We start from the raw sequence: 26092 nt of genomic DNA, 5'->3' as shown, positions 1-26092 counted from the left end.
AATAAATAAATATTAAAAACAAAGAGAACAGCTGAGAAACCCTCACTTCCTTGCCTCCATCAACCCTTCCAAAGACCAAAATCCTTCACTGCCAAGATTTTCCATCATGAATTTTATCTAAATGCCTGTTCTCATAAGATATATTATACGCAAAGATCCATCAACAGTGGAATGGATAAATAAATGCGGTAGTTGAACAATAGAACACTACACAGCCATGAGAATGAACAACCCCATTTGACTACACACAGCAGTAGGGGTAAATCCCACGAACAACAGTGAGCAAAAGATTCAAGAGAATACATACTGCACAACTCCATTTATATAAAGTACAAAAATAGGCAAACACCTGTATTGTTAGAAGTCAGACAATGACTTTCCCCCAGGGGGGTGGTGACAGGAAAAAGCAAAGGGGGGCTTCTGAGGTGCTGATATTATGTATCTTGATCCGGATATTACAGTCTGTGAAAATCATCAAGCTATCTACTTATATGTGTACTCTTCTTTATATATTTCAATAGAACTTTTTTTTTTTTTTTTTTAAAGAGAGCAACTCACTGGATGTTTTCCACGACTCAAGCACTGAAATGAACACTTAATTTAAATGAGCACCGGCCAACTTGGGGCGCCTGGGTGGCTCAGTCAGTTAAGCATCCGACTTGGGCTCAGGTCACGATCTCGCGGTTCGTGGGTTCAGGACCCGTGTCGGACTCTGTGCTGGCAGCTTGGAGCCTGGAGCCTGGAGCCCAAGCCTGCTTGGGATTCTGTGTCTCCCTCTCTCCTCTGCCCCTTCCCTGTGTACTCTCTGTCTCCCTCTCTCTCAAAAATAAACAAACATTATAAAAAAAAATTTTTTTTAATAAATGAGCACCATCTCAGTTAACCATCACACGTAGTGATGAACGGGGTGGGTACTGGGTCCAGCTTTGCAGAGAATGGGGAGGCTCAGAAAGGTGTCCTCATTGCCTAAGGGCACCCACCTAGTAAGGAGCTAAGGTTCCAAAGAGCTAGAACACTCTCCTTGAGAGACAGACTTCTTCCACGTGCCCCCCCATCCTCAGAACAAGGGGCTGTGCCTGCTCCCCATCACCACCCTTAGGACAGGACCGAGCCCCTCAGTAGGCAGCAGGTGGCCAGCACCCTACCTGCTTTGACGCGGATGTTGGGGCTCCGGATCTTGCCGGCCGCATTCTCCGCGGTGCAGAAGTAGTCATTGTCGTGGATAAAGCTATTGAAGGCGGAGGGGGAGAAGGGGTAGAGCTGCAGGGTCCCGTTGGCGTGGACGTGCCGGATGTGAGGCACGTCGTAGATGTCGTCCCCCGTGGCCAGGTACCATCGAAGGGCCGCACTGGGGGAGCCGGCGGCCGGGCAGGGCACCACCACCCCCACGGAGCTGGAAAAGGTCACCTGCTGCAAGGAGTCATTTACAAAGTAGAGTCTGGTGCCGACATCTTCAGGGCGAGCTGCAGGGGAGGCAGGGGAGAGGCTGGATTAGCCACGTTCTGGTAATCACCTCCCACACTACAGAGGCGGGTGCCCCACACCCATTCAGAATTCAAGCACCAGTCACTCAGGAAGTGCTTACTGAGCTCTGACTACACCCCAGGCACCCGCACAGGCAGACGTGAGGCAGTTCCTGCCGCACAGAAGCTTCTAGCCCAGCACATGAACGGCGAAAGTTAAAACACCTCGCTTTCCATACCAAGCCCAGTCCACGGAGAGGGGATTGGCCACCACTCCGCCAGGTTGAAGGGTCTGAAGCCATGATCCACTATTGGCAGCCACACATTAGGAGAAATACTGAAATTGCGTCAGTAAATATTTATTGAGCACCTATTATATGGCAGGCAGGTTCACACCCATTACCTCAATTCATTTGTTAAATTCATTTGCACAACCCTGAGAAGGGCTGGTATCACCTATTTTTTATCATTCCCTTTTAAATTAAATTTTTTTTAATGTTTATTTATTTTTGAGAGGGAGAGAGAGAGACAGTGCAAGTGGGGGAGGGGCAGAGAGAGACACACACAGAGAATCTGAGGCAGGCTCCAGGCTCTGAGCTGTCAGTACAGAGCCCGACGCGGGGCTCGAACCCACGAGCCGTGAGATCATGACCTGAGCCGAAGTCAGACGCTTAACCCACTGAGGCAGACTGGTGCCCCTATCATTCCCTTTCACAGGCTGAGAATAGTTATGTGATTTGCCAGAGCTCACACTGGTAATAACAGAACTGAAATGTGAACCCATTGTTCCTAACAAGGGTCTTCGAGCACTTTCTGTTATACCACAGGTGAAAGGTGCAAGGTCTCAAGACCTTGCCATACGAAGAAGGGTTGCTTGCCTGGAGCAGAGATACAGCCGGGGACCTTGAGCACAGTCTTCCACCTCTGGAGGCCGTTCTGGATAAGGCACAGCCCTAGAGGGGCTGATCAAGGACCCGAGGTACTGTGGGTGAGTAAGATCTGGGTAGGGAAGCAAGAGCCCCACCAGCCTTTTTTTTTTTTTTAATGTTTGTTTATTTTTGAGACAGAGGGTGGGGGAGGGGCAGAGAGAGAGCGAGACACAGAATCTGAAGTAGGATCCAGGCTCTGAGCCTGACATGGGGCTCGACATCACAGACCACAAGATCATGCCCTGAGCCGAAGTCAGATGCTCAACTGACTGAGCCACCCAGGCACCCCAACCCCACCCAGCTTCTAAACCTGGCCTTGACACTGACTGACTGCGGGGACGCTCCCCTTCTCTGTCCTTCTGCTCCTTGGTTTATTCAATGGAGTGGGGGTGGGTGGACAGGGCTGCAAAGACCTCAGGCATCTCTGCCACCCAGCACTCCGTCACCTGGGGGACATGCTCAGGAGTGCAGCTGGCTGCCTGGGGCAGGGCCACCTGACAGGGAAGCCAGCTATCCGCAACTCTCACACCAGCATGCGGCCTCAGTCTTTCCTGCCTGATGGGGCGCAGCCCTGAAGGGTGGAATCGGGGCCTGCCTCCCTGCTGAGGAGCCTGCCTCCCTAAGGAGGGCCACCTCTGAACAAGAGGTGACAACCCAGAAGAAGAAGAGATCCTCATCCCAGGTCTCCAGCCGGAAGCCCCTCCCTCTGCACCAGGAAGATCAAGGAGCAAACAAACCACTCAGCTGCTTATTTAAAGAATGTTGCAGGGGACCCAACTTGACCTCAATTTCCACAACTTTATGAGAAGGAGGAGGGCCTGCATCCGACTGTATTAATATTCTTGGCTTAACTCTGAGCGGAGCCCCCAGGGAGAACGTACCAGGCAACTCGTTGAGGGAAGCCATTAAGCCTCATTGGTCAGAGCAATTCACATCGTCTCATAAAAAGCCATGATGAAGCCATTAGCAGCAGTGCTGGAAAACACATTCGTGGGCTCCTTGCTGGGGTGTCAGGGGCACCTCTTCGCAGCAAACGCATTCGCTTTCCCCACCATGCACAGCACCCTTAGCGGCTGAAAGGCTCTTGGGGAGGGAGTGCTATCACCTTTCCATGCTCCTGCTCACACTCCCTGGTGACCGTCCCGGTGTTGGTGACTGAGCAAGCCTGTTCTGAGGGGAGTGGCCCATCTTCTAAGTCCTTTCAGAAGCTCAGACACGTGTCTCGCTCACGGCGGCTTGAGCAGTCTCCACAATCATGAAATCATAGCACCTCACAGGTCAGCAAACGAAGGCCTAGGAAGGCATCTCTTCGGACCCGAATTTACCAGGTCCCTTTCCCTGAGCCCGCTCCCCTTCTGAGAGACTTCCTTACTGAGATTCACTCAACAAATATTCGTGAAGCATCTTCCACATGCCAAGCACGTTCCTCATACCCCCTCTTTGAACCTTTCCACAACCCTATGCAGTAGGTAGTACTATCATCCCAGTTTACGGATGAGGAAACTAAGGCACTGAGAGATCAAAGCAACTTGCCCAAGACCACACAACCAGTGAGTGAGGGCTGCGGGAGGCAGACACAGGCCAACCGAGCCCAGAGACGGACTTCAGAACAATCAGATGAGCGGAGCCACCGCAGTAATAAAGAGCGGGTGCTCGCCTTCTCGGCCACCACCCAGCCACCAACGTCCACATCTAGATGGCCGGGAACAGAACACACCTGTGCACTTGCACACATAGACACACACGCACACGCCCACACTCACTCCTCCTGGGAGAAGCCGCTGTGGGACTCGACATTTCAGACAACGCTTAGCCTATGAGGGCAGGCACATCACTCTAGAGTTCTGGATGCTTCCTGAGGCAACCTGGTTAATCAGCATCTTCTCCGTGGCAGCTGTATGGATTTGGGGAGCCAAAATCCATCAAGGTACAGAAAGACAAGACACCGTGCCTGACAAATGGACAGGGGAGGCTGAGAAAGATTCCTGACAGAGAGGAGTTCGGTAATTATCCGATTCAAGGAACAGGGTAAGAAAATATTTGTGACATACCCTCTAATAATACTACCCATAGCAATTATAATCGACGCCACGTCAGAGCTAGATCCATTGTAGATATGCTCTCACTTAATCTTCAGGGCTCCCTGGGGAGGTGGTATTATTGTTATTTTGATCTCTTGGATAAGGAGATTAAGACTCAAAGTTAACCAACTTCTCCAAAGTAATACAGTGTCAGTGCCGGAGCCCAATGCTGCCTTCCTTCTGGGCCCGGGGACAGAACTGCTCTAGTGTGTGAACCGTGGTGGGGACAGACCACAAAATCCGGCTTCCAGGCTGGGTACACCCCAGACTGGGTACAGTCCCCTCTTCCATCTCAACCACACCCCAACCCCACAACCTTGTCTCCCTATCTCCTGGCTGGAAATCCGTCCCACACCCCCGCCTGCGAGATAGTCCCTTCCCCACGCCTCCTCCACTCCCACCAGGAGCATCGGGCAGAAGGAGAGCAGGCTTGCTGCACACTGAGCCTTGGATCCCGCCAGAGCCAAGGGCGCAGGGTTCTCCGCAACTACAAATGGGTAGAATTAATTGATGAATTGACTGGGATTGTCCAGCCACCTGTCAGGGCTGATGAAATGGCAGATTTATATCGAAAGGTGAGTAGCCTCATATTTCTCCGACCCCGGGATGTGAGCTGCTGTCTTCTGAGTCAGGGGGAGCTGGGGAGGATGAGACAAACCATTCATTTCTGCGTACGGCTCTGACAGTGCATTGCCATCATGAAACATCACCCTCCGGTGTAAAACAATAGCATTCTGCACTTACGTTGGGCCCATAGTTTACCATCACAAGGCTCCTGTCAGCCCAGAATGCAGAAGTCCTCTAATAAACATTAATTTAGCCTCACCCCAGCTGCCAAGAGAAAGCAAGGAGCAAATCTACAAAGGGGAAACTGAGGCACTGACCACCAAGCATCTCAAATCTCTGCCATGTGCCAATATGAAGGTTGGCACAGGGCCCCAGTAAGTGGCCGCTGGCAGCAATGGGTACGTTGGGTCACCCAGCCATAAATGGGGGATCAGCAAGGGTCTGGCTCCCACCAAATGGAATCTGGCATGGCCACAATGGTGGGTTCGAGTCCTCAGAGCAGGGACAAAACATCAGCAAGCACGGAGAGGAGCGAAGCATGGTACAATAAAGCCGTGCTAGGAGTCTGAGGAGCTGCCTTCCCCCCTGGGACTCACCCCTGGCCTGCTGTGGCTCCCCAGGCCAGCCACAAGCCTTTCTGAGCCTCGATGTCCTCATTCGCAAAAGAGAGGGACTGCCCCATCTTACCTGCCCTCCACGACTGCAGAGCAGAGCAAACAGGATGCAGAAGTACTTCGTTCCCCATAAAGAGGATGTGTGCATAGGAGGGACGGGATTGCTCTTCCGGTCCGAGGGATCCGGGGCGCCTATGGTTACTGCAGAGGGTGACCAGGGCCCAGTGTCACTCTGCAATCCTGCAGAATTCAAGACCCTCTTCCAGCCCCGTCTTCCTCTCAGCTGTCTCCTGCACCCTTCAGGGCTCTCCTTCCCCAGGTCTCTCCTGGCCTGGGACCCAGGAAAGTCTTGCTCTTTCAGGAGATATTGACACAGCACCAGCCACATGCTCAGCAGAAACACAGTTGTGGGCGGGAGACCCCAGAGACCAGGGAGAACGGTCCCACCTTCCAGGAGCTTGTAAAGGAGATGGAGAGCAAGAAAGGGTGAACCCGGAGCCCAGGGCAGTGTCCTCAGAAAGTACCCGGTCAGAGGAGAGCCCCGAGGGGACATGTAAGTTACAGAGAAGCCAGGGGGACAGCTTTGGGGATGGGGGCTCGAGCTGAGCCTTGAAATAAGATCTAAATGAAGGCACTCCCTGAACCAGGCCAGCCTGGACGACGCCTCTGTGGGGACAGTAGGGGCGCCACACAAACCTGCCGGGGCAGGGCTGCTGGGCAGACGTGTTGGGGAGAAGAGGCAGAAACGGCTGCAGCTGGAGCGGCACGCTGGCCCTCAGGCACAGAAGGCAATGAGGAGGTTTGCTGGCGACAGAGTTTATGCAAGTGCTTGCAACCCTGTGCCCAGCTTCATTTTGACCGTACACTTTTTTCGCTGAAGGCTTAGTGGCTTAGCTAATGGTGCAATTTCTCAAAAGAAAGAAGACTAACATTGATGCAGCGCGTGCTGTGTGCCAGGCACGGGGCTTCCCAGCCTCCAGGGTGTTCTCGCACTTGATCCTCACACGAAGGCACAAGGTGGTCCTGTTAGTCGTATTTTACAGGTGAGGAGAGAGAGGCTCATGGAGAGATTGCTCAGCCAGGAGGGGGCAGAGCCAACATTCGGTCAAGGTCTGTCCGGTCCCAAGCCTGAGGGGTTTTTTTTGTTTTGGTTTGGTTTTTTTCCTGTCACAGCACTGAGAAAAAGACTTCAAAGTTTAGGGTCTTGGGAGGTTCCCCCTCACTCCCTTTCCGGAAGCCAGTCCCATTTTGGAAAGCATGCCCTCACACAAGAAACTTCTACTTCCCCCTTAAATCTCAGGAAAGCCCCCTGGCCCCCCGCCCCAGCTCTTTCTTCCCTCTGCAGACAGAACCAGGCATATTTACAGAGAGAACAAGAGGAGGGGAAACACTTCATAAATAAAGAGGGAGACATTGAGATCAACAGCAAAGCTTCTTCTGGTCAAAGGGGGAAATGGATTTTTAATAGAAAATGGAAGTTATGGGCTCGGTTGTGATGTGACAGACGCCCAGACTTAAACCCATTTAATCTTCTCTGCCGTTTAACATGGAGCAGCACCCCGATGCTGTTTTTCAGAAAACAGGCTCCAAATCGCTGGGAGATTAGACGTGTAGAAATAGCACGGCAATATTTTTAAACCAGAAATCGCCCCCAGGCATTTGGGCTGCCCCCAGGGTCACCACTGAAATCTCAATATCCATCACATCAGCTCTCTGAGCACCCGGCCCTCCCTCCTGCCGCCATCTGGCCACCCGGATTAGTTTGGGGAAGGAAACTTGACACCTATGTATTTGACACCCATGGGCCCCCACCCTCCTGGCCGGGGCTGGGGTTAGGGTGTCTGGTCAAGAGAGGCTTGTCCCCAGGTGTCCGCTGAATTATCCCCATGTGATCGTCTCCAGTCATCATAAATGACAACCCAAGGGGACTGAAATATTAACACCTCGCCACCTCCACTGGGAGAAGTGAGTCATTTTGTTCTCTTCTTTTACAATATTTACTCATCTCATTCACTGGACTTCCCGTCCAGGAGCATCTGCTAGTGTGGACCCGTAACCCGCCCCCCAGAGACAGGCAAGAGGCTTCAATGGGTATCCATGTCCGGGCACAGCAAGTGTGGATGGGGGAAAGCGGTGGGTCCTCAGGACAGCAGGGGTGGGAGGAGCTGGCGGGGCTCCCCTGCAGGGCCGTGAGCTCCCTGTCCCGGTCACCACTCTATCCTCTGAGCCTGGCACAGCACCGGGCACTTAGCCCCCAGCCTCAGGGGGCAGCCTCCCCAGGTGTGAATCCCTGCTCTGCCACTCACAAGCAATGTAATCTCAGGCAAGACGACCTCACCTTTCTGTGCCTTAGTTTCCCCATCTATAAAATGGGGGTTACCTCAAGGGTTGTTAGGCTGGGTGAGTTCCTATAAATGTCAGTTTCTGGGATACGTTAGTGCCTGCTGCTATTGTTCTAAGTATCATCATTATAAGAGGCAGCAGCATTTGCGGAATAAATATCCCACAACAAATACTTACCTCTCAGCTACAGCAATAACAACAACGACAGCTACTACTACTACTACTTAACACAGTTCTCAAAAGGTACGATGTAGAATCAGCTGGAAAGCCTGGTTAAAAACACAGATCCTTAGGGGCACCTGGGCAGCTCAGTCGGTTGAGCGGCCAACTTTGGCTCAGGTCATGATCTCACTGCTCGTGGGTTCGAGCCCCATGTCGGGCTCTGTGCTGACAGCTTGAAGCCTGGAGCCTGCTTTGGATTCTGTCTCTAGCTCTCTGCACCTCCCCTGTTCACTCTCTGTCTCTCAAATATAACAATAAATAAAACATTTAAAAAATACAGATCCTTAGATAACAGGTTCAGCAAGTCTGTCATCAGGCCAGGAAACGATTTCTGCTGCAGGTGGTCCTCTGCCTACAGCTCAAGAGTAACGCTTCTAAGAAACAAGGACATCTTGCCCCACTGGACTTTCACATCACCTTTTCCAACAATAGGCAGTTTTCATGGGCTTGGCTGACAGGACCTTAGCACCACATTAATTAACTTAATTTGGTGATCGAGTTCATAAAATAATAGCCTTGGGATCAATAACAGAAAAGCATCGCAATAGCCACACGCTACTGCCCCCAGGCTGGCGCACCATTTTTTATGCAGATGTGGCCTGGTGAGTTTCTCAGGTTAATTTGCCACCTTTGTTACTGCACTGCATTTACACATGGAGGTTTTCACACAGGATACATTACTCGCCCTCACTCTGATTGCTCTTACCCCACTGTTGGAAAACCGAGGTCCAGAGACCAACCAGAGGGACCTCAACTCGACCACCATGTCCATCCGAAACCCAGGTCTGGACCAGCGAGACAGGGTCTGGCTCCTTCATCAGAAAACCCGCCTCTTGCGTGTTCACACCTTAAACACAGTCTATGTCTAGACCCTGGGGAAGAGAAGGGCAGGTTTCCCTGGACAGCATCAGAGCAGTGACGGGCGATCAGAGTTGGTAGCTGCCCCGGAACAGCCAGGGCCAAGGCCCGTGCCTCCTGGCCGTGCCTTTCCCCCAAACCTGGCACACCTGCTCGACGCCCATCTTCACCATCGCCATGGCCATCGCTTCGTTTTTAGCATTCACTGGGTGCCAGGCGCTGTGAGAAGCCCTTCCCTCGCTTCACTGTTCATTGACCCCTACAACAACCTCTAATGTCGCTACTGCACAGCACCCCATTTTACAGAGGAGAAAACAGGACGTAGGTCAAGCAGTCTGCTAGTTTCACGCAGCTAACGTCGGCACACCTGCATGTCAAACCCAGGCCTCCCTCCCTCCCTTCCGGCCTGCAGCCGTCATTGGGCCCATGCATTCTAGACTCAGACCATCTCCAGGGCATGAACACACCCTAAGGGGGGTTTCCGGTGAAGGTGAATAACTTAGGGCATGACATTTCTTATTGACTTGGGATTGTCCCGGACTTCCAACCTTTCATCCCTAGTGCTGCCCCCACTCCCACAATCAAACCCCAGCCGTCCCTACCCTCGTCCTGAAGATGACCCAAAGCCCTCCAGCTCCAAATTTCCCTAGGGGAGCAGTCCTACCCACAATGAGCAGCACAGCTCCGAGTGTCCGGGTACTCTGCCTCCCCATCGGAAACCTGGGTTTTTGGTCCTGGTTTTGATGTTTTTAAGATTCTCAGCACAAACATACTTCCTGCCACCGGCAGCCAGAAACCTGTGAGACCCAGTAAAAGATCAGTCATCTTCCAACGTCCAAGGCCCCTCACCACCGGCTCCAGAAGGTATGAGCCAACAGCTGACAGTCAAACAGACTCTTTAATCTCCCAGCCCCTTCTAGACAGGCCCCGGGAAGGGAAGGCCCCTTCTGGCCGAGGGAGTCGGCTCAGACAGCACAGTTGTCCCTAGAGATTTCTAGATTTAGATTGTTAACGCTTCGGGGACTTAAGAGATTATTTTGTCCAATCTCCTCCATTTACAGATGGGGAGCATGAGGCGCAGCATAAGTAACCCCAGGGACACAGCTAGCCAGAGTCCTGAGGCTAGACCCCCATCTCTACTGGTCTTTCAATTCTGGCCACCCCACTTACAGAGCCCAACAGCCCAGGAACAGAGGAACCTCACGGAGAAACAAAATGACATCGATAAGGGAGCATTAGAGGAGCCAGGAGGGCTGGATGCCTGGAGCAGAGGCCTCCGGTGGGCAGACATCTGTCCGCAGACGGTCGAAGGGCTATCAAGCGGAAGAGGGCTTCGCAGATATCCCTGTGCCTGAAACGCAGAACCAGGGCCAGTGAGCAGAAGGCACAAGACCCGGACCACTTGGCGGATTCTAAGGATGAGCTCTGTAACAGTCAGAACTGTGTGGCCAGAAGGGGCTGCCTTCAAAGGAAGGGGTTTCCTGTGGCCACAAGTGCTAGCGCAGAGGAAGAACAGTGCACGTGGTAGGAAAGCTGCCTGATTAGGGGACAGATTGTGTGTCCTCAAAGCTGCCTTCCAACCTGGAAGACTTTGGCCCGTGGCAGTCATCTGCACTCTCTCTCTCTCCCCTCCCCCACACCCCCAAAGCAGGTCCTCCAACCCTCCTGAGACCCCATGGCTCTAGGAGGCCATCCCAGAAGCAGGCTGGTCACAACCCTGACTCAGCCGGGTTCTCAGGGCCTGGATGCCTGTAACTGCTGTCACCTCAAACAAGGAGGTCACACGAGGAAGGACTCTACGCCTACCGCTCTTCCCACAAAAGACTGTGGATTCTCAGCAGGGAGCATCACCCTTGCCGAAGGGTGTGCAGAAGACTATGGAAGAAACTGCCGCCTCAGGACCCGGGGAGGGAGCAGAGGTCGGCTCTTCCCACTCCCGCCGGACACTGGGGTCACAGAGGCAGCACCACGCCTGCTCCAAGGAGATGACTGCCAGCCTGGCTGTGCCTCGTCAGCCGTCCCCCACGTGGCTGGGAAAATTCTCCATAGATGGGGGGCCCGAGGAGTGGCGGGGGGAGACAGCCACACACAGCTGGGAGACCTTCGTTGTTCCAGGACGATGAAGTGACAGTAATTATACCTCACATTTCAGCCAAGGATTTATACGGCTATAAAAGTGGTTTACTGTGGCTTTTACATGTATGTGTTTATATGTTGCCCTGTCTGGTTTACACAGCTTTGTCACGATGTACGACGATCGGCTTCCTGCAGGCAAGCAATAGCAGTGGTCCTATGGAAACAGTCAGGACAGGGATTATCTCCCCCATTTTACAGACTAGGAAACAGAGACACATGAACTCTTAAGTGACTTGCCTAAATTAGCTGGGCTTTGTCATCTAGGTCTGCAGGTGATGGTCTTCCCAACACACACACAGTTTAATGGAAGTGCAACTAGCATTTGAATAACTCCGTTCCTAATGAAGACAGTGACCTTGGAAACTGTCAATGCCAGCATCAGGAAGAGCAAGGGCACAGGGAGGTGGGGCTGAACGGATGAGGGGGAGAGCAGCTGGATGGCACGGGAGGTACCCGAGGCTAATGCTGTTCATGCTAAGGCAGCAGTGGACAGACATCTGTTAGGCCGGGCACTCGGGCTGTTGTGTCCCCAACCTCCCCCCACGCGTGGAGCCCACAGGCCGAAGTGCGCCACGGGCAGTGCCTGACCTCGGGATCATATGCTGCCTCCCTACAGATGGCCGACTGGGTCATAAAGGGGGAAGTGGTCCGGGGCCCCCCAAGGTCATGGGCTTCCAGGAGACTCCCTGAAAACCAGTGAGGTCTGTCCCAGCAGGGAGAAACACAGAAATCTATCCAGCTATGAGGCGTGGGGGCTTGTCCTGAATAGCCCATTTATGCTGGCTTTATGGAACGCAACCCGGGGAAGTTCTGTGTCCAGCTACATGGTAGAGACTGCATAACCAACCTGGGCCTTCCTTCGGCAGGCGTGTGACTGGCCTTTGCCTCACCCTCAAATCCAAGTCCGGAGCTGACCTACGCCCTTTTCCACTGCTGCCCTAGCTACGGCTGGGGACAGGGGGCATGCCGGGCTCCCCAGGGACACCCAGCTGCCTGCATGGCCTCAGCTATCTCCCTGAGGATGGGTCCTACAGGCTTCTGGGCTAGGAGACAGAAGGAAGCCGTGATGTCCCCTGCCCTGGCCACCACACAGCCCTTCTTACTGCTACAAGCCAGGTAGCTGGGCAAAACTGCAGCTGATTGAGTCAACTACTCAGGACAGGACCCAGTGATCTCTTTGGAGGTGTGGGCAGAGGGAGGAAGGTGAGAGCAGTGCAGGAAAAAAGGGGGGCAGTATTTATTACCAACTGCATTTTGGTTAGTTTACATGTAGGATCGCCTTTAATCCCAATGAATAGAAGGGGAGGCTCAGGGAGACCCAGAGTCACATATCTAGTAAGTGCGGAGCCGGGATGTGAATGAAGGATTTGCTTTGACTCCAAATTTCCACCACACCAGCGAGTTGCGATCTTTTTTTTCTTTACAACGCCAATATATAAAATGCTGATTGAAAGACTTGGGGACAGAGGAGCTTGAAACTCTGCCTGCTGGCCCTCCCCTTCTCTGCCTCCAGCCACCCCCACCCCAGGCTCCACCCAATGTCTTCAGGCTCCATACCACCTCCTTCAGAAAGCTCTGTGGGCTCCTCTGCCCTCCCCCCCCCCAACCAGGACCCTCCCAGATGATTAGATATGCAGAAAAAACAACTCTGGGAGGCCTGGAGCTGCACCTGCCAGGCCAGGCTTTGCTCCTGCCCCGGAAATGCAGACGAAACCATTCCAGAAGCCACATGCCCACTGCAGACATCCCAGCTGGCTCCCTGGGAAGGAGCACTCCAGCTGCCGGGAATGTTTGCTCCTCACGCCTTACTCCCAGCTCCGGCCACGGCCTTCCCTCTGTGAGCCCGTACTTGCCTTCCCAAGGTCAGAATGAGCAGCCCAGGGGCCCTTCCCGTAATCTCTCGGAGACCACGGCCCCATCCCGAGCTGGAAGTGGACAAACCAGGAGGGTAAAAGAGGCTTCTGCTTTCCATCCTGCATCTCTCGCTACTGCCCACAGCCCTCCTGCATTCGGAGGGTACACTCGCCGGAAGTCTGGTGTTGGCCCGGACTTCCATAGCAGGTGTGCTCCCCTCTCCTCACCCTCTTCTCTCTGCACAGGAGAGGGACAACCCACATCCCAAGTTTGGTCTGCCTTAGAGTGTCTCTGCCCATCACCACTCATCTTCCCCCAACAGCAAGCCCCAGGGCTGCCTTCCAGGTAAACGCAGCACTGAGCCCCTGTGCTCAAACTCAGAGGAGAGAGAGAGAGAGAGAGAGGGAGGGAGGGAGGGAGGTGGAGAGAGAAAAGCACTACCAAAAGCAACTGTCCTTCTTCATGCTCCTGTCCCACACCCATGCCACTCAAGGAAAAAGTGCTACTGAGGCTGAGATCAAGCAAGAGGCTACTCACACAGAGATGGCAGGGCTCTTGGCCAGGCTAGGTCAGCATGCAAATCTGCATGCAAATCATATGCAAATCTAGGGCCTGCCCTCAGGTTCCTGGCACCCTGCCTTCTCTGCTGCCCATGGCTCACCCCATTCAGGCACCGGGGTCCCAGCTAGACCTACCGGGGTAGGGGCTGAGAAAGCACCTTAGGAGCTGGGGGCTCTTCCCCTTGACTGCTTCAAGGGTCTCCGAGAAACACCTCTTCCAAGATCACGCGGGAGGAAAGACTCTCTCAGCCTGGTGGCCCTACCCCTGAAAAATAAAGCGCTCTGAACATCCACCCTCCCTTCAATTCATCCACAGATAAAATCCACCTTCACCAGGCTGAGCAGGGGGCCAAGCAAGTGACAAGGATGGAGTTCCTGAAGCCATGGAGAAGGTAAATGGGGTCGGAGGTCTCCACCCTCCCCGCCCCCCTTCCAAGGCCAGCAACCCAAGAGATGCTCTTGGCAGACTCCCACCGGGTGTCTGGGGGCTCCCAGCCTGACTGTTTGGGGGCTTGCTTGTTTAGCAAAGCACCGTTGGGCCAAATGCCCGTTGGCTTGCCCACCTCCTCCCCATTCCTCAGTGTAAGAAAAACAAGCCTCTCCAGCCAGTCTCCTGGGATCTGCTCAACTTAACCACTGCCTTCGGGTCAACTGCTTACTTGCTTTTTGTTCCTAATTGAGCTCCCCACCCCGCTGCAGAAATACATTAAAGGCAGCTGACTTTGATGCCCAGAAATACGAAGCATCTGAAAGGTTCGTGGGGCATGATGGCAATTCCTTTCTCCGCCACATTATTCCAGCAACGGGGGCCTCGATGGCCACCTCCCTCCTCCCGGCGCTCCCCGGTCCCTCACCTGCTCCTAAGTTGTGTCTGCCATTTCAAGATTTTCAAAACACATTCCCCCAGCCCACCCCCCCCCTTCTAATTAGACACCAAACAGAGTGTTAGAGATTTTCTTAATGGGTTGAAGAAGCCTTTTAATTCAGCCTTCTCAAGAGAGAAGAACCATGAGTCCCCATCGGAGAGGTTGGGGTGGGAAATGAAAAAAAATCAATGCAACCCATTATTTTGGCTTTTAGAAAACAGGAATTTTAGTGCCGGGGGAAGCTTGTTCTTCTACACAGTAAAAATGCAAATACAGCCAACACAGATGCTGGCCCGCTGGATGTAACAACGGAGAGCGCCTCACTGGGGCTCATCTGGCTTCCCAAATCCGGATTTGTTTGGGCAATAATAAGGCAGTTATTGGAGCCTCGATAATCGATTATTAAAACACCTTCGCAGTTCAGTTCTGGGGAATCGGTCTGAGCTCAGGCATCAGAAAAAGGTATTTCGAGAGGAATGGAAATAACAGGAGCTTAAAACACATTCAATAACTGCTTAATTCCATCCAGAGGACGCTCCATCCCATCTTGTTTTCTTCTCCGCGCGCTCTCTCTCTCTCTCTCTCTCTGCCTCCTCCCGCTCGCTCCTCACAGATGGACGTACAAATTATTGCAAGAGGATATTGTTTTCTGTAACAGGCTCGAACATTCACATTTACATTTTCTTGGTGCCGTGGGGGTGACTGTCAACGAGAGAGAAAATACACCAAACCCAGTCCTCCCTGCTCTCACCGCCACACATCTGCCCCCGCCGCCTCCGTCGGCCTCCCCCCCCCACCAGCCACCCCAAGCACAACAGGCCCTGGGGACCAGCCTGGCACCTAAGACCCAATTAAGGCACGAAGGAAAAGAAAGGCCTGTCTGGCGAGGCGCCCTGGCGCCCAACAGAGAAGCTGGAGGCTCTGAGCGGCAGGGCCACCACGGCTGTGCCCACCGAAAGGCAGCTGAGCTACGGCCTCACCTGGCACCTCCAGCCTACCCACAGGCCCAAGGCCGGTGGCAACTTCCTCCTCAAGTTGGAGAGGGTTTTGCCCCTCAGGCTGTCCTGTCCCTTCTGGGCCTTTCTCCACCGCCCCACCACCCCCCCATCTGCTTTCTTCCCTATCAAATAGCTCAGGCTTCATTTATTAATGCCGGGCTTCTGGGAGGCGGAGGGCCGGGTCCTTCAGGTATTTATTTGCTCAGGGACATCCACTCCTGGGGAATGGGCCACTCTGGAAGGAGGTTGGGGGGGGCGTGGTAGGGGGGGCCTGGTGCGGACAAAGCTGGGCCAGAGTGTGGCAGAAGCGCCTGGCCTGTGCTTTCTCGCCTGACAAAATGGAAAGGGGGTGGGGGGTGGAGAGAGAGCTAGCAAGAGAGAAAGCTGCCGCTCCTCACCTTATGTATTTTTAATATTAATGTAATTAAAGCTGCGAGCCGAGCCAGCCTGCGGGGGCGGAGGGAGGCAGGAAGAGCCTGGGGAGAGGGAGACTGGAGTATGGGGAGGGGGTGGGGGGTTTGCACGGGAGACAGGCTTCTCGCTCCGCAAAAGTGGGAGCAGAGGGCGCTGTGCGGGGGACAAGGGGTTAACCAACCTAGGCCAGCCTTGGCGTGTCACCCAGTGGGCCCCACTGGGTCAGAGAAACTCAACTACTTTGTCCACGATTCAGAGGCCACCTCTCGCCCGCACCCCGATCTCTAGGCAAACCCCAGCAGTACCGTGGCCTTCATTCTGGCCTTGACCGAGCGGTATTAACAGATAAAATAAGGGTCACCCTCCTCCCCCCAAGTCACGAGCTACTGCAGTCAGCTCCGGCAGGTTGCCGACTCCAGACCCTGGGGCAACCGCACGGGGAAAAACTAGACCCCTCCTCGAGCGCCAACCCTCTGCTGGACTGCCCTTCCCCCATCGCCTAGGGGTCAAGAGCTGCGGCTCAGCCAGGGCCACCGGCGGGGCCGAGGGGGGAGAAGCCGCCCCCAGGGCGCGGAGGAGAAAAGTTAGAGGGCTGAACAGGTAAAGCTGAGCTGGTACGAGCGTGTGTGCCTCGCTGCGCAAGGGCGCGGAGTTCGGCCGCCTCATCTCCCGCCATCTGCGCGCCCTGGGGCACGTCCTCTGCGATAGCCTGGAAGCCCTAACGCCAGCGACAGCCTGGTCCCGACTCAGTGCCCGGGTGGCTCTGGCACAGATGTCTGCCCCCTTCCAACCCCCAGTCCCGGCTACCTCGAGGATCAGGTGCGCGGCGCCCGAGCAGCAGGTCTGGACATGCCGGACACCTGGACCCACCCCTAGCAACGCCTTCTCTCCGGGGAAAGCGACACGCCCCCCCCCCCAAACTGAAGACCGTCCCCGCGTCCTGCTGACCCGGCGCGGAAGCGGAGAGTCTCGCACCTTGGGGCGCGCTGCCCGAGTGGCCCAGGCGGCGCAGCGAAGCCGGGGCTAGTGCCGGGGGCACGGGGTGAGGCGGGGCTGGGGGAAGGCGACCTTTGGGTCTGGGGAACAAACTTACTATCCGAGGGACCCCGGCTCTCGGAACCCCCAGCTCTCCCCGCCCTCCATCTGGCCAGCGCGGATAAGCGCCCTGCGGTGCGGTGCCCGGGGTCCGGGGCGGCGGAGGGGCGCAGGGCGGCAGAGGAGGAGTGAGCCGCGGAGTCCGAGGCCCGAATAAGCGGGGACTCCCGGGAGAACAGTCACGGCCCGAGTACCCCTCCACTCGGAGGGCACCGCGGGGTCCCGGCGCCACCAAGACGCAGGAGGCGGGCAAGGGGCTGGGGGAGGGGTCCGGGGCAGAAACTGCGGCCCGGCCGGGGGCGGGGAGACGAGGGGTTCGTCCACCACCACCCCTCCGGGCGCGCCCCAAAACCGCAGGCGCGGGTGGCTGGCGGAGCGGTCGAGGGCACGCTCTCACCTGACCTCTCTCCGAGTGCCGGCCCCGCCTCCGCTGCGCCCCTCCCGGGGCCGGGCACCGAGGTCGGCCCCCGCCCCCACCCCCGGGCACCTGGAGCCCGCCGGGCACCCCCCCCCCGCGCCGCCACCCGCGCGCACCCCGGCCCCGCCGCCTCCGCCGCCCTGCCGCCCGCGCGGGGCTCACCTTTGTGTAAAGAGTCCAGGAGCAGGAGGAAAGTTACCAGCCACATGCCATAAAGAGGCCCTATTCTCCGGGGAGGTGGTCCTGTGGCCGGCCGTGCGGCAGCGCCTCTCCCCCGCTCAGCGCGCTCCCAGCCGCCCGCACTCCGCGCCCCGCTCTTTCTGCTCCTGAGCCCAGCGCTCGGCGGCGGCGGCTCCTCCCTCCTCGGCTCCCTGGCTCCTGTCATCCGCGGGGCTGGGCTAGGCGGCCGCTCTCCCCGCCCCCCCGCGGCACCCCGGGTGGTGAGCGCCGCGCGAGCCGGGAGCCCAGCCGCTCCCCGGCCGCACCAGCCCAGGGACCCGGGCGGGGGGCGGGGGGGGGGATGCCGGCTCCGGCCCGGGTTCGCCGTCCCGTCCGAAGAGCCAGGGGTCCCCGCCACCCGCCGGCTCGGAGGGTGACATGTGTCATACGTGTGTCAAGAGCCCGTCATGCTCGGGCCGAGGAGGCCCTGTGTCTCCGAGTCTCCCGGGGCCATCACCTGGGGCTAATGCTTCCTGCCGCTTTCTGACTCAGTTTACCCATGGGTGCTCTGAATAAAATCCAGACTGAGATCCTTTGGTGTCCCCCGGAGGTACTTCCCACCTCAGAGCCCAAAGCTGCATGCCCATCGACCCCTAGGTCTGCGAGCCTGCCCCCTGGGGAGCCCCCTGGCTGAGCCCAGCCACTCCCAGCGCGACCTCCCAATTGTCTCCAGCACCTGGCAGGTTATTTGCAACAAATAGTTTAATGTCTGTTCTACCTTGTGTATCTTTCTCCTTTATCTCCCACTACGCCCACCCCCATGGCTTTCTCAGCAAGCAGAAATTGGTTTATTCCTTATACCAATCTGCACAGAGTTGGCATGGAATTCAATAGGGCTTGAGGGAGGGCATCTCAGTTACAAAATGAATGGTGAGGACCTGCTGTGTGCCAGGGACCCGGTTTGGTCCTGGGTACAAAGGCGGAGTCAGGTCTGCTGTGTGACAGGTTGCTGTGGATAAGAAGCCCTCCTTATGTGGGTAATTCCAGGATAAGGGCCCAAGCAGGATCCAGAGAAGGGGTCCACAGTAGCCCTGAGAATGGAATTTGAGACAGGACTGGACCGCCTCTCATGAAGGGTAATGGAGGCCGCCTCAACGTGTTCTCGCTGCTTCGCTTGGCACGCTTTGACCCGTTTCTGGGAGGTGTGCAGGGACGGGGTGATGGGAAGGAGCGCGGGAGGTAGAGAGGCTGCCGTTAGCTCCACTTGACGGAGGAAGAAAATTCACTTCCCCAAAATGTCTTGCCCAAGTTCAGACAGAAAAAGGAGGTCTCCTCCCTCTCAGGTTCGCCAAGATATCTCTAGACATTTTAGCTAACATTTTGAAAATGTGCATTTACTTTTTTAATGTGTTAAAATCTGCATAACAAAATGTACCATTTTAAGCATTTTTAAGAGTCCAGTTCAGCGGCTTTAGGTACATTCACAATGTTGTACGGCCATCACCACTATCCGTTTCCAGAACTCTTCCATCATCCAAACAGAAACTCTGTATCCGCTAAACAATAACTCCCCGCTCTCCCCTGCCCTCCACCCCTGCTAACCACTAATCTTCTGTCTCGCTCAGCTTGCCTGGTGTAAGTGGAATCCTACAGCATTCGTCCTTTTGTGTCTGACGTATTTCACTTAGCATTATGTCTTTGGGGCTCTTCTCTGTTTTCCCAGGAGCATCTCTTTCCTTTTCCTGGCTGAATAATATTCCATGGCGCGCATTGACCACGTTTTGTTTATCTGTTTATTTGTCAGTGGACATTTTGGGTTGTTTCCACCTTCTGGCTATTGGTAATAATGTTGCGGTGAACATGGGCAGACGGATGTCTCTTGAAGACCCTGCTTTCAGCTCACCTGGGCTTATCCCTGGTAGTGGAATGGCTGGATCATACGGTCATCACCCTTTTAACTTTTTAAGGAAGTGCCAGGTGCATTCACTTTTTCTGTAGCGCGCTCTAAGGGTTTAAAGGACTCTCACCTGCACCTGCTCTGTGTAATCCTCACAATGACCTTTGAAGCTTCCTCACCCCCGTTTGAAGAACAGGGGAGAAAACTGAAGCTTAGCTTGTTCAAGGTCACCCGGTTTATATCACAAGTGAGGCTAGAACCCGGGTCTCGTGACTCAGGAGCAGAGCTCCCTGCTCTGCCCCGTGCTGCCTTCCTGGTGCTCAGCCTTACGATGCCAAGTCACCTCTCTGAAGTGAATGCCATTTCACTGGGGGTTCATCCTCTGGAAACAGGCAGAGAACGGGGACACCGGGTAGCCTGCAACCGGTGTTCGGGGTGACCCAGCCCAAACTTCTGCTTTCAGAAGAGACAACTGAAGCCCAGAGCGGAGAAGAAACAGAGCCGCCTGAGGTCATGCAGACAGTGACAGGGCCCAGGTGTCTTCACTCTTCTGGCTCAGCTCCCTTCCCGCACCACCCCCAGCCTGCTGGGCTCCTTCTCCCATCACGTCCCTACTCTTCTAAAGGAGACAGTCACCAAGAAGAATCCAGTTATTTAAAACTAAGCCTATTGACCCAGAGCACCTGGTCGGGCCGTGCCTAAAATACCCTGCTTCATCAGACAGGATGAAAGGGGCGGCTGTCTGCTGCCAGGGGACAGGCCCTCCGTGGGCCTGGGGCTGCCGTACAGCTGCTGGGTCTCATGTGCTGAAAAGAGAGGAGAGGACCCTCCCTTCTCCATTTACCTGAAGGACGTGCTGTACCCTGGATGTCTCTTCTATGTGGGCTACACCTGCCGGCCCCTAAGGGACCACAGCACTGTGTGTAGAGGTCCGAGTGTTACCTGCAGTATGAGGTCGGTCACTGTGTCAGTGACTACAGTCTGGCTGTCCCATGAAAAGGGGGCACATGTGTGGGAAGAGGGGGTGGGCAGGTGGGGAGGGCCGACCTGGCGATGCACTCTGGCAAGGAGGCTTCAGAATGTCATGGTGAAGAGCGTAGCTTTGGAGTCAGAGCTGAGTCCCCAGCCCAGCTCTGCCACTTCTTAGCTGTGCACCCTGGGGGGATTCAGGTGCGCCAAGCCACGCTTCCCTCACCTATGAAGTGGGGACCGCCCCAGCCTCTTCCTCAGGGAGCTGTTGTAAGGGTTAAATAAGACAAGCCCAGTGGCCAACACATGGTAGACACAGGTACACATGTCACTGATGTTACTGGCTTTGCTCAGGGGTGGGAGAATCGCCTCATTGGGGGGATGTTGGGATAACACCCTTACCCTGTGCTTCGACAAAGCCAAGGTCACCCAAACACAGAGGGAAGTGCATTCAGGACTGGAAGAGTGTGGGGAGACCGCCAGCAAGGGAAGGACCTGAAAGGGGTCTCCCCCACTTTCAGGCTTTTTATGTTTTCCACTTTCTAGCTTTTTTTTTTTTTTTTTTAGCGTCTAGGAGAATTTCTTTGAAAATGACAGCCTGGCTCAAAAGTGTTCAGAAGGCCCCCCCTTTTTTTTCTTAAAAATGTTTATTTTTGAGAGAGCAACAGAACATGAGTGGGGAGCGGCAGAGAAAGGGAGACACAGAATCCAAAGCAGGCTCCAGGCTCTGTCAGCACAGAGCCCGATGCGGGGCTCGAACTCACAAACCGTGAGGTCCTGACCTGAGCCGAAGTCGGATGCTTAACCAACTGAGCCACCCAGGTGCCCCACAGAAGGCCCCTCTTAACTGGAGTTGTGTCAGGAGCTAGCTTGACAGAGTCAGCAAGAATCTTAGCAAGTGAACCCCAAGGGAAAAGGGAGTCTGGAGGCCAGAAAGTGGGCAACTGGGTTCACCCACGCACACGTGAACCCTGTTGCTCATTCGGGAGGAGCTTTTTTTTTTTTTTTTTTTTTTTTTTTTTGATAACAGGGACGATTCCTTCTCAGTCCCTGGTTAAATGGAAGCCCTCACACCCACACACAAATACATGTACAGCAAAGTGAGAACAAACACAGTTGCCCAGGCAAACGCTCATGCGTACAGGTAAATGTAAACACTTAACGACAGGCACACCTGTGACCAAACGTAATTTGAGTGTAATCCAAAATTTCTGCGTTGGCACCTATGCAGATGCCTTTACGTATTTTATTTATTTTTTTTACAAAAGCCTCAAATGTGTGGGATTCATTTCCAGGAGCGACACACCACCTGTTTAAAAACGGTGATTAATTTCAATACTCTGTTACATCAGGATGCTGGGTGATAATGTGGCTGGTGTGTGTGTGTGTGTGTGTGTGTGTATGTGTGTGACCAATTCTAGCTGAAGCAGCTATATGAAGGCACTGGAAACCCTCTCCAATTCAGGTTAATCATGGATATTTGGGGGTATTAATTTGCCATGTTACATTAGGACTAGAGCCATCAGGAGAAACGACAGATGCTTTTATTGTTTAACACAAACAACAGCTTATATATTTTGGATACTTTCCTTCAAAAACAAAGGCATATCATTATTTCAGCAAAGCCTTCATATGTGCTCCGAAATTCTCTAACAACTGCAGTATGGTTAGGGTTTTTATAAAAGAGATCAATACTGAGCCAGATCAATGTTGAAAACTTAACATTTGGGGCTATACAGCTAATTCAGGATTGACCTTCTTAGCCCTAGTTCATTGACTAGTGGAGAAAAGAAACAAATAAGGATTTTCTTTCTTTTTTTTTTGTAATTGATTTTAATGTTATAGAAAGAGTCCTGGATGATGAATCAGAAATCCTGGGTTCTAATCCCATCTCGGCTGCCTTAGCTAGCTGTGTAATCTCGGTTGGACAAGTCACTTTGCCTTTCTGGGCCTCAGTTTCCTCACCATATGAGTTGAGCTAGGACACCAGAGGCGAGGAAAGCACAGATAATCAATGTCCCCGTCCTGTCCTACGTAGGGGGGTGTGTGGGTGTCCACTAACATACACAGGGAAAGAAACGAGAGAGAAATTTTCGTACGTACTCAGAAGCAAACATATACATACACACACACACACCTCACACAAAATAAACAGTTTTGCTTCAAATGCATGCACATATATCTAAAATATTTCCATCTTTTTGAGAGGGAATGAATCACTGCAATTCATAAGTAACGATGCCTATATAAAAAGGTAGCATATATCCTTAAATTACCCAGGCTTTCCTTGAACCAAAATTCTATCTGCTTGTCTACAGGGGATGTCTAGGTGTATTGTATCACTTTACTCTCTCACCATTTTGGTTTGAAACATCACAGTTCTAAGCTCAAATCCAAGAGGCTTCTCCCCCACGGATGGGATCTCTGGGGTCTCACTGCTCTTGTTCGGGCCACTGTGTCAGGAAGGTCAGTGGGGGGCTGCAGAAGCCCCCCCAGAAGGCTGGAGTCCCCCCACTGCCCACGGCCTCCCCACCTCTGTTGTCTCTCAGCTCACAACTCCCAGATGGGCCGAGAAGCCAACCCAGAGAGGCTCCCTGAAGTCCACATTTTGTGAGGCTGAAGCTCATGGTCACGTTTCTCTCTGTGGGGTGGGCGTGGGGGTGGGGGTGAGGGTGGGGTGGGAGGAATCCAAACCAGAGGATGGAAACGGGAGCTAACACTGCTGGCGCCCCCACGCCATCCTGCAGTACTTCCGGCCCACGAGACGCTCGCAGATGTGTTCATCAAACTGTACGTAAGCCCCTTCCATCCCCCACTCCTTCCGTGTCAAGTACACAGAGCCCCTTGTCCACCTGCGTGAGCCCTCACCTGCGCAGGCCCCGCAGCCCTCCTGGAGCGGCCCCAGCCACCCCTCCTAGCCCGCGTGGCCCCCGCTGTCAGCACGGCCCGTGGCTCTCACGGCTCTGTCCCGTACTGCGGCTATTCGCGCACATGTCTGACTTGTCTCCCCTTCAGACACAGGACTCTTTCGATTTGCACCTGCAGAGCCCAGCCCGGTGCCTCCTCACACTAGGTGCTCCCGGGAAATGTTGATTGAATGACTGGATGAGCTCATCCTGACCGAGTTACAAATGCCGGATTGCGACGTCCCGGGCCATGCCTTCCAAAGGTATTGGCCCTCAGCCCGAATCAAAGCCTTAAGCTTCCTAACTCTCGAACTGGAGTTTCTGGCCTGGAAGGTGAGCACTTGGTAGGGCAGTGGGGCCTGCTGGAGCTGCGACACTAAGGCCCGTCTCGGCAGACACCTGCTCCGCCGGCGTCACCGTCGACTTCGTCCTCGCTGTCGTCAGGCAGGGCTTTACAGGACCCAAAGGCTTCGGGGTGCTTTCATTTCAGATCCTTGCCAACAAATAGAGAGGCCAGAACTGCTTTGCTCAATATACAGAGGAAGAGGCTGGAGCCCAGAGAGGCTTGTGATGTCCCAGAGGCAGGTCTGCCATGAAGCTAACGCAGCCCCAGCTTCTGGGTCCCGCCGGGCCCTGGTCACGTGCTCCCACGGTCCACCATTGTCGGTCCTCTGGTAGAATACCATGGTTTTACTGGGCTCCATTATGATCGCTCCTCTTTTCCACTCTGCCTGGCTGGGTCTGACGTGCATTTGGGGGATCCGACTTGGGATCCCCCAAAGTGAGGGAGAGAGGGATCCATCTGACCTGGGGTGGGTGAGATACATCTCTGGGCTTCACAGACACCACAATGGAGCTGTCCCAGTGTGGAGAATGGCTTGGGTGAATACCCTTACTTCCCACCACACGTGGCTCCCGTGGCTTTTCCCACAGAGCAGCAGGCCCAGAGTTGTGTCACAATATGACCACACCCCAAGGCGCCTACATGAGAGGTATGTGTGTGCCTTGTGGAGAGAGAGGGTCAAAACGTTCGCATAGGGCCAGAGCTAGTCTGTGTAAAACTGTGATAAGCAATTTTTTAAAAAAAAGGAATTATAGAGGTGTGTCGGGCGGTTGACATCAACATTATTTGTTCAGATTTTGTGATGTTTGTGGTATGTGTGAATTTTTTCAAGATTTGTAATTTGTTGCAATTTCATCTTTATCATTCTAAAGAAATAACGCATTTGTGCCTAATATCGTGAGGATAATCTTTTAGTGTTTTCCTTAAAGAAGTCCCTCCGAGGGGTCTAAGTGTTGGGTCCCGCGAACCCTGAACCCATCCCAGGAACACTCTGCGGGCCACAGGGTGGCGCTGAGCTGGGTCGAGAGCCACGTTTTCTGGATTCTGGCCCAGGGCTCTTCCCACAATCCTTTGCTTCAGAGACAGTGTGTAATTTATGTGTTTGTACAGCGCTATGCACACAGAAGGTACTCACAAATGCCACAGCTCCCCCAGGGGACTGTCCTTCACGGTGAGGGGGAAGTCCAGGCTGGGCCCGGGTCAGTGACCTCGCCTTGACTGAAAGTCCTCTTCCTGAGAAGTCTGGCCACTTCACAGCGGGCCGGACCTGGCAGTCCACAAAGCAGAGGGTCCTGGGGCAGACAGCACTGCCAGAGTGGTCTCTCTACCCCCTCTGCGGGCAACGCCCACCACCTCACGGTGGTGACGGGGCCATACGCGTGGAGGGCTGAGATGCCCCTCACAGCCCGAGAGCCGTGGAAGACTCCACTGAGCCCCTCCAGCCACTCCGAACAGGGAATCCACTTCCTAGAGACCAAAGTGACAGAGCCAGGGTGCCGTGACAGTGGGCGGGAGCAAAGGGAAACAAGGACATTGTGCGGGGACAGCATGGTATATCAGCCCATCAGCCTCAGACCCGGCGAGGGGTCAGCAGTGGGGCCGGGCTCGCCTCGCCCAGTCCCCCGCCCCCCACCCCCCGGGGCTCTCCTGCACCCCCGGACAGGGGCTATACAGTGCCTGCCTGAATGCTTCCAGGGACAGGGCGCGCCCTGTCCACACAGAAGTCCGTGCTAGCTTTACTACCCGTGATCGTGTGCGCACTCTTTCCCTTATTGGACCCCGTCTTCCTCAGCTCTCAGGGTGTGCCCAATCTCTGCCCAAGGACAGCTTTTCAGATGTTTGAGAAGAGCTACCACAGGCTCCCCCAAAGCCTTCCTTCCTCCAGGCCGAATATTCCAGTTCTATCAACATCCTTCTTTCTGACATAATCTCCAGACCCTTCACTCTCCTGGTCTCCCTTTTTACACATACTCGACTTTGACAACAGCTCCCTTAAAAACAGAATGGGCCCAACACTCCAGATGAGGTGTGAGTGGCCCCGAGGACAGGAAATGTCACGCCCTCCATAGGTCTCTAGACTATTCTCAATGTTGTCCAAGACTTCAACGGCCTTTTTGGCCAATATGCTGAAAGCGGGGCCTCCTTCCCAGGAATTCCTGCTGAGCTGTCTCCTCAGCCCACAACCCTGATGTGGATAGTCTGGGGAGGTGCGCGTGAGTAGACATATTTGTTGAGTGTTGGGGACATGAAATACCCTGTGGGTCAAATGGTGCCATTCATACCCACACGCCAGGTAAGGCCGTCTGTGCTTCTCAAGTCCTCACCAGCCCCGTGAGGGGGACAGACCTCAGTTGAGAACTCAGGAATGAGGTCCCAATTTCAGGCCACAGTGGCACTGAG

At 54.4% G+C, this 26092-nt stretch overlaps 1 protein-coding gene across 1 annotated transcript in view; it reads right to left on the bottom strand.

The window, feature by feature from the left end:
• The window catches only part of DSCAML1 (DS cell adhesion molecule like 1), a 348318-nt gene extending 330661 nt beyond the window's left edge, over positions 1 to 17657 (bottom strand). The window contains 2 exon segments of the mRNA XM_039229392.1: positions 1146 to 1463; positions 17581 to 17657. Coding sequence (XP_039085323.1) covers positions 1146 to 1463; positions 17581 to 17626 — 364 coding nt within the window. The 5' untranslated portion in view covers positions 17627 to 17657.
• Between the last annotated feature and the right edge of the window lie 8435 nt (positions 17658 to 26092).

This window comes from Hyaena hyaena, unplaced genomic scaffold, assembly GCF_003009895.1.
Source record: "Hyaena hyaena isolate Hyena2069 unplaced genomic scaffold, ASM300989v1 scaffold_37, whole genome shotgun sequence".
In the NCBI taxonomy this organism is placed as follows: Eukaryota; Metazoa; Chordata; class Mammalia; order Carnivora; family Hyaenidae; genus Hyaena; species Hyaena hyaena.
The sequence above is the reverse complement of the archived record's forward strand: the minus strand, read 5'-3'. Positions and strand labels throughout refer to the sequence as shown.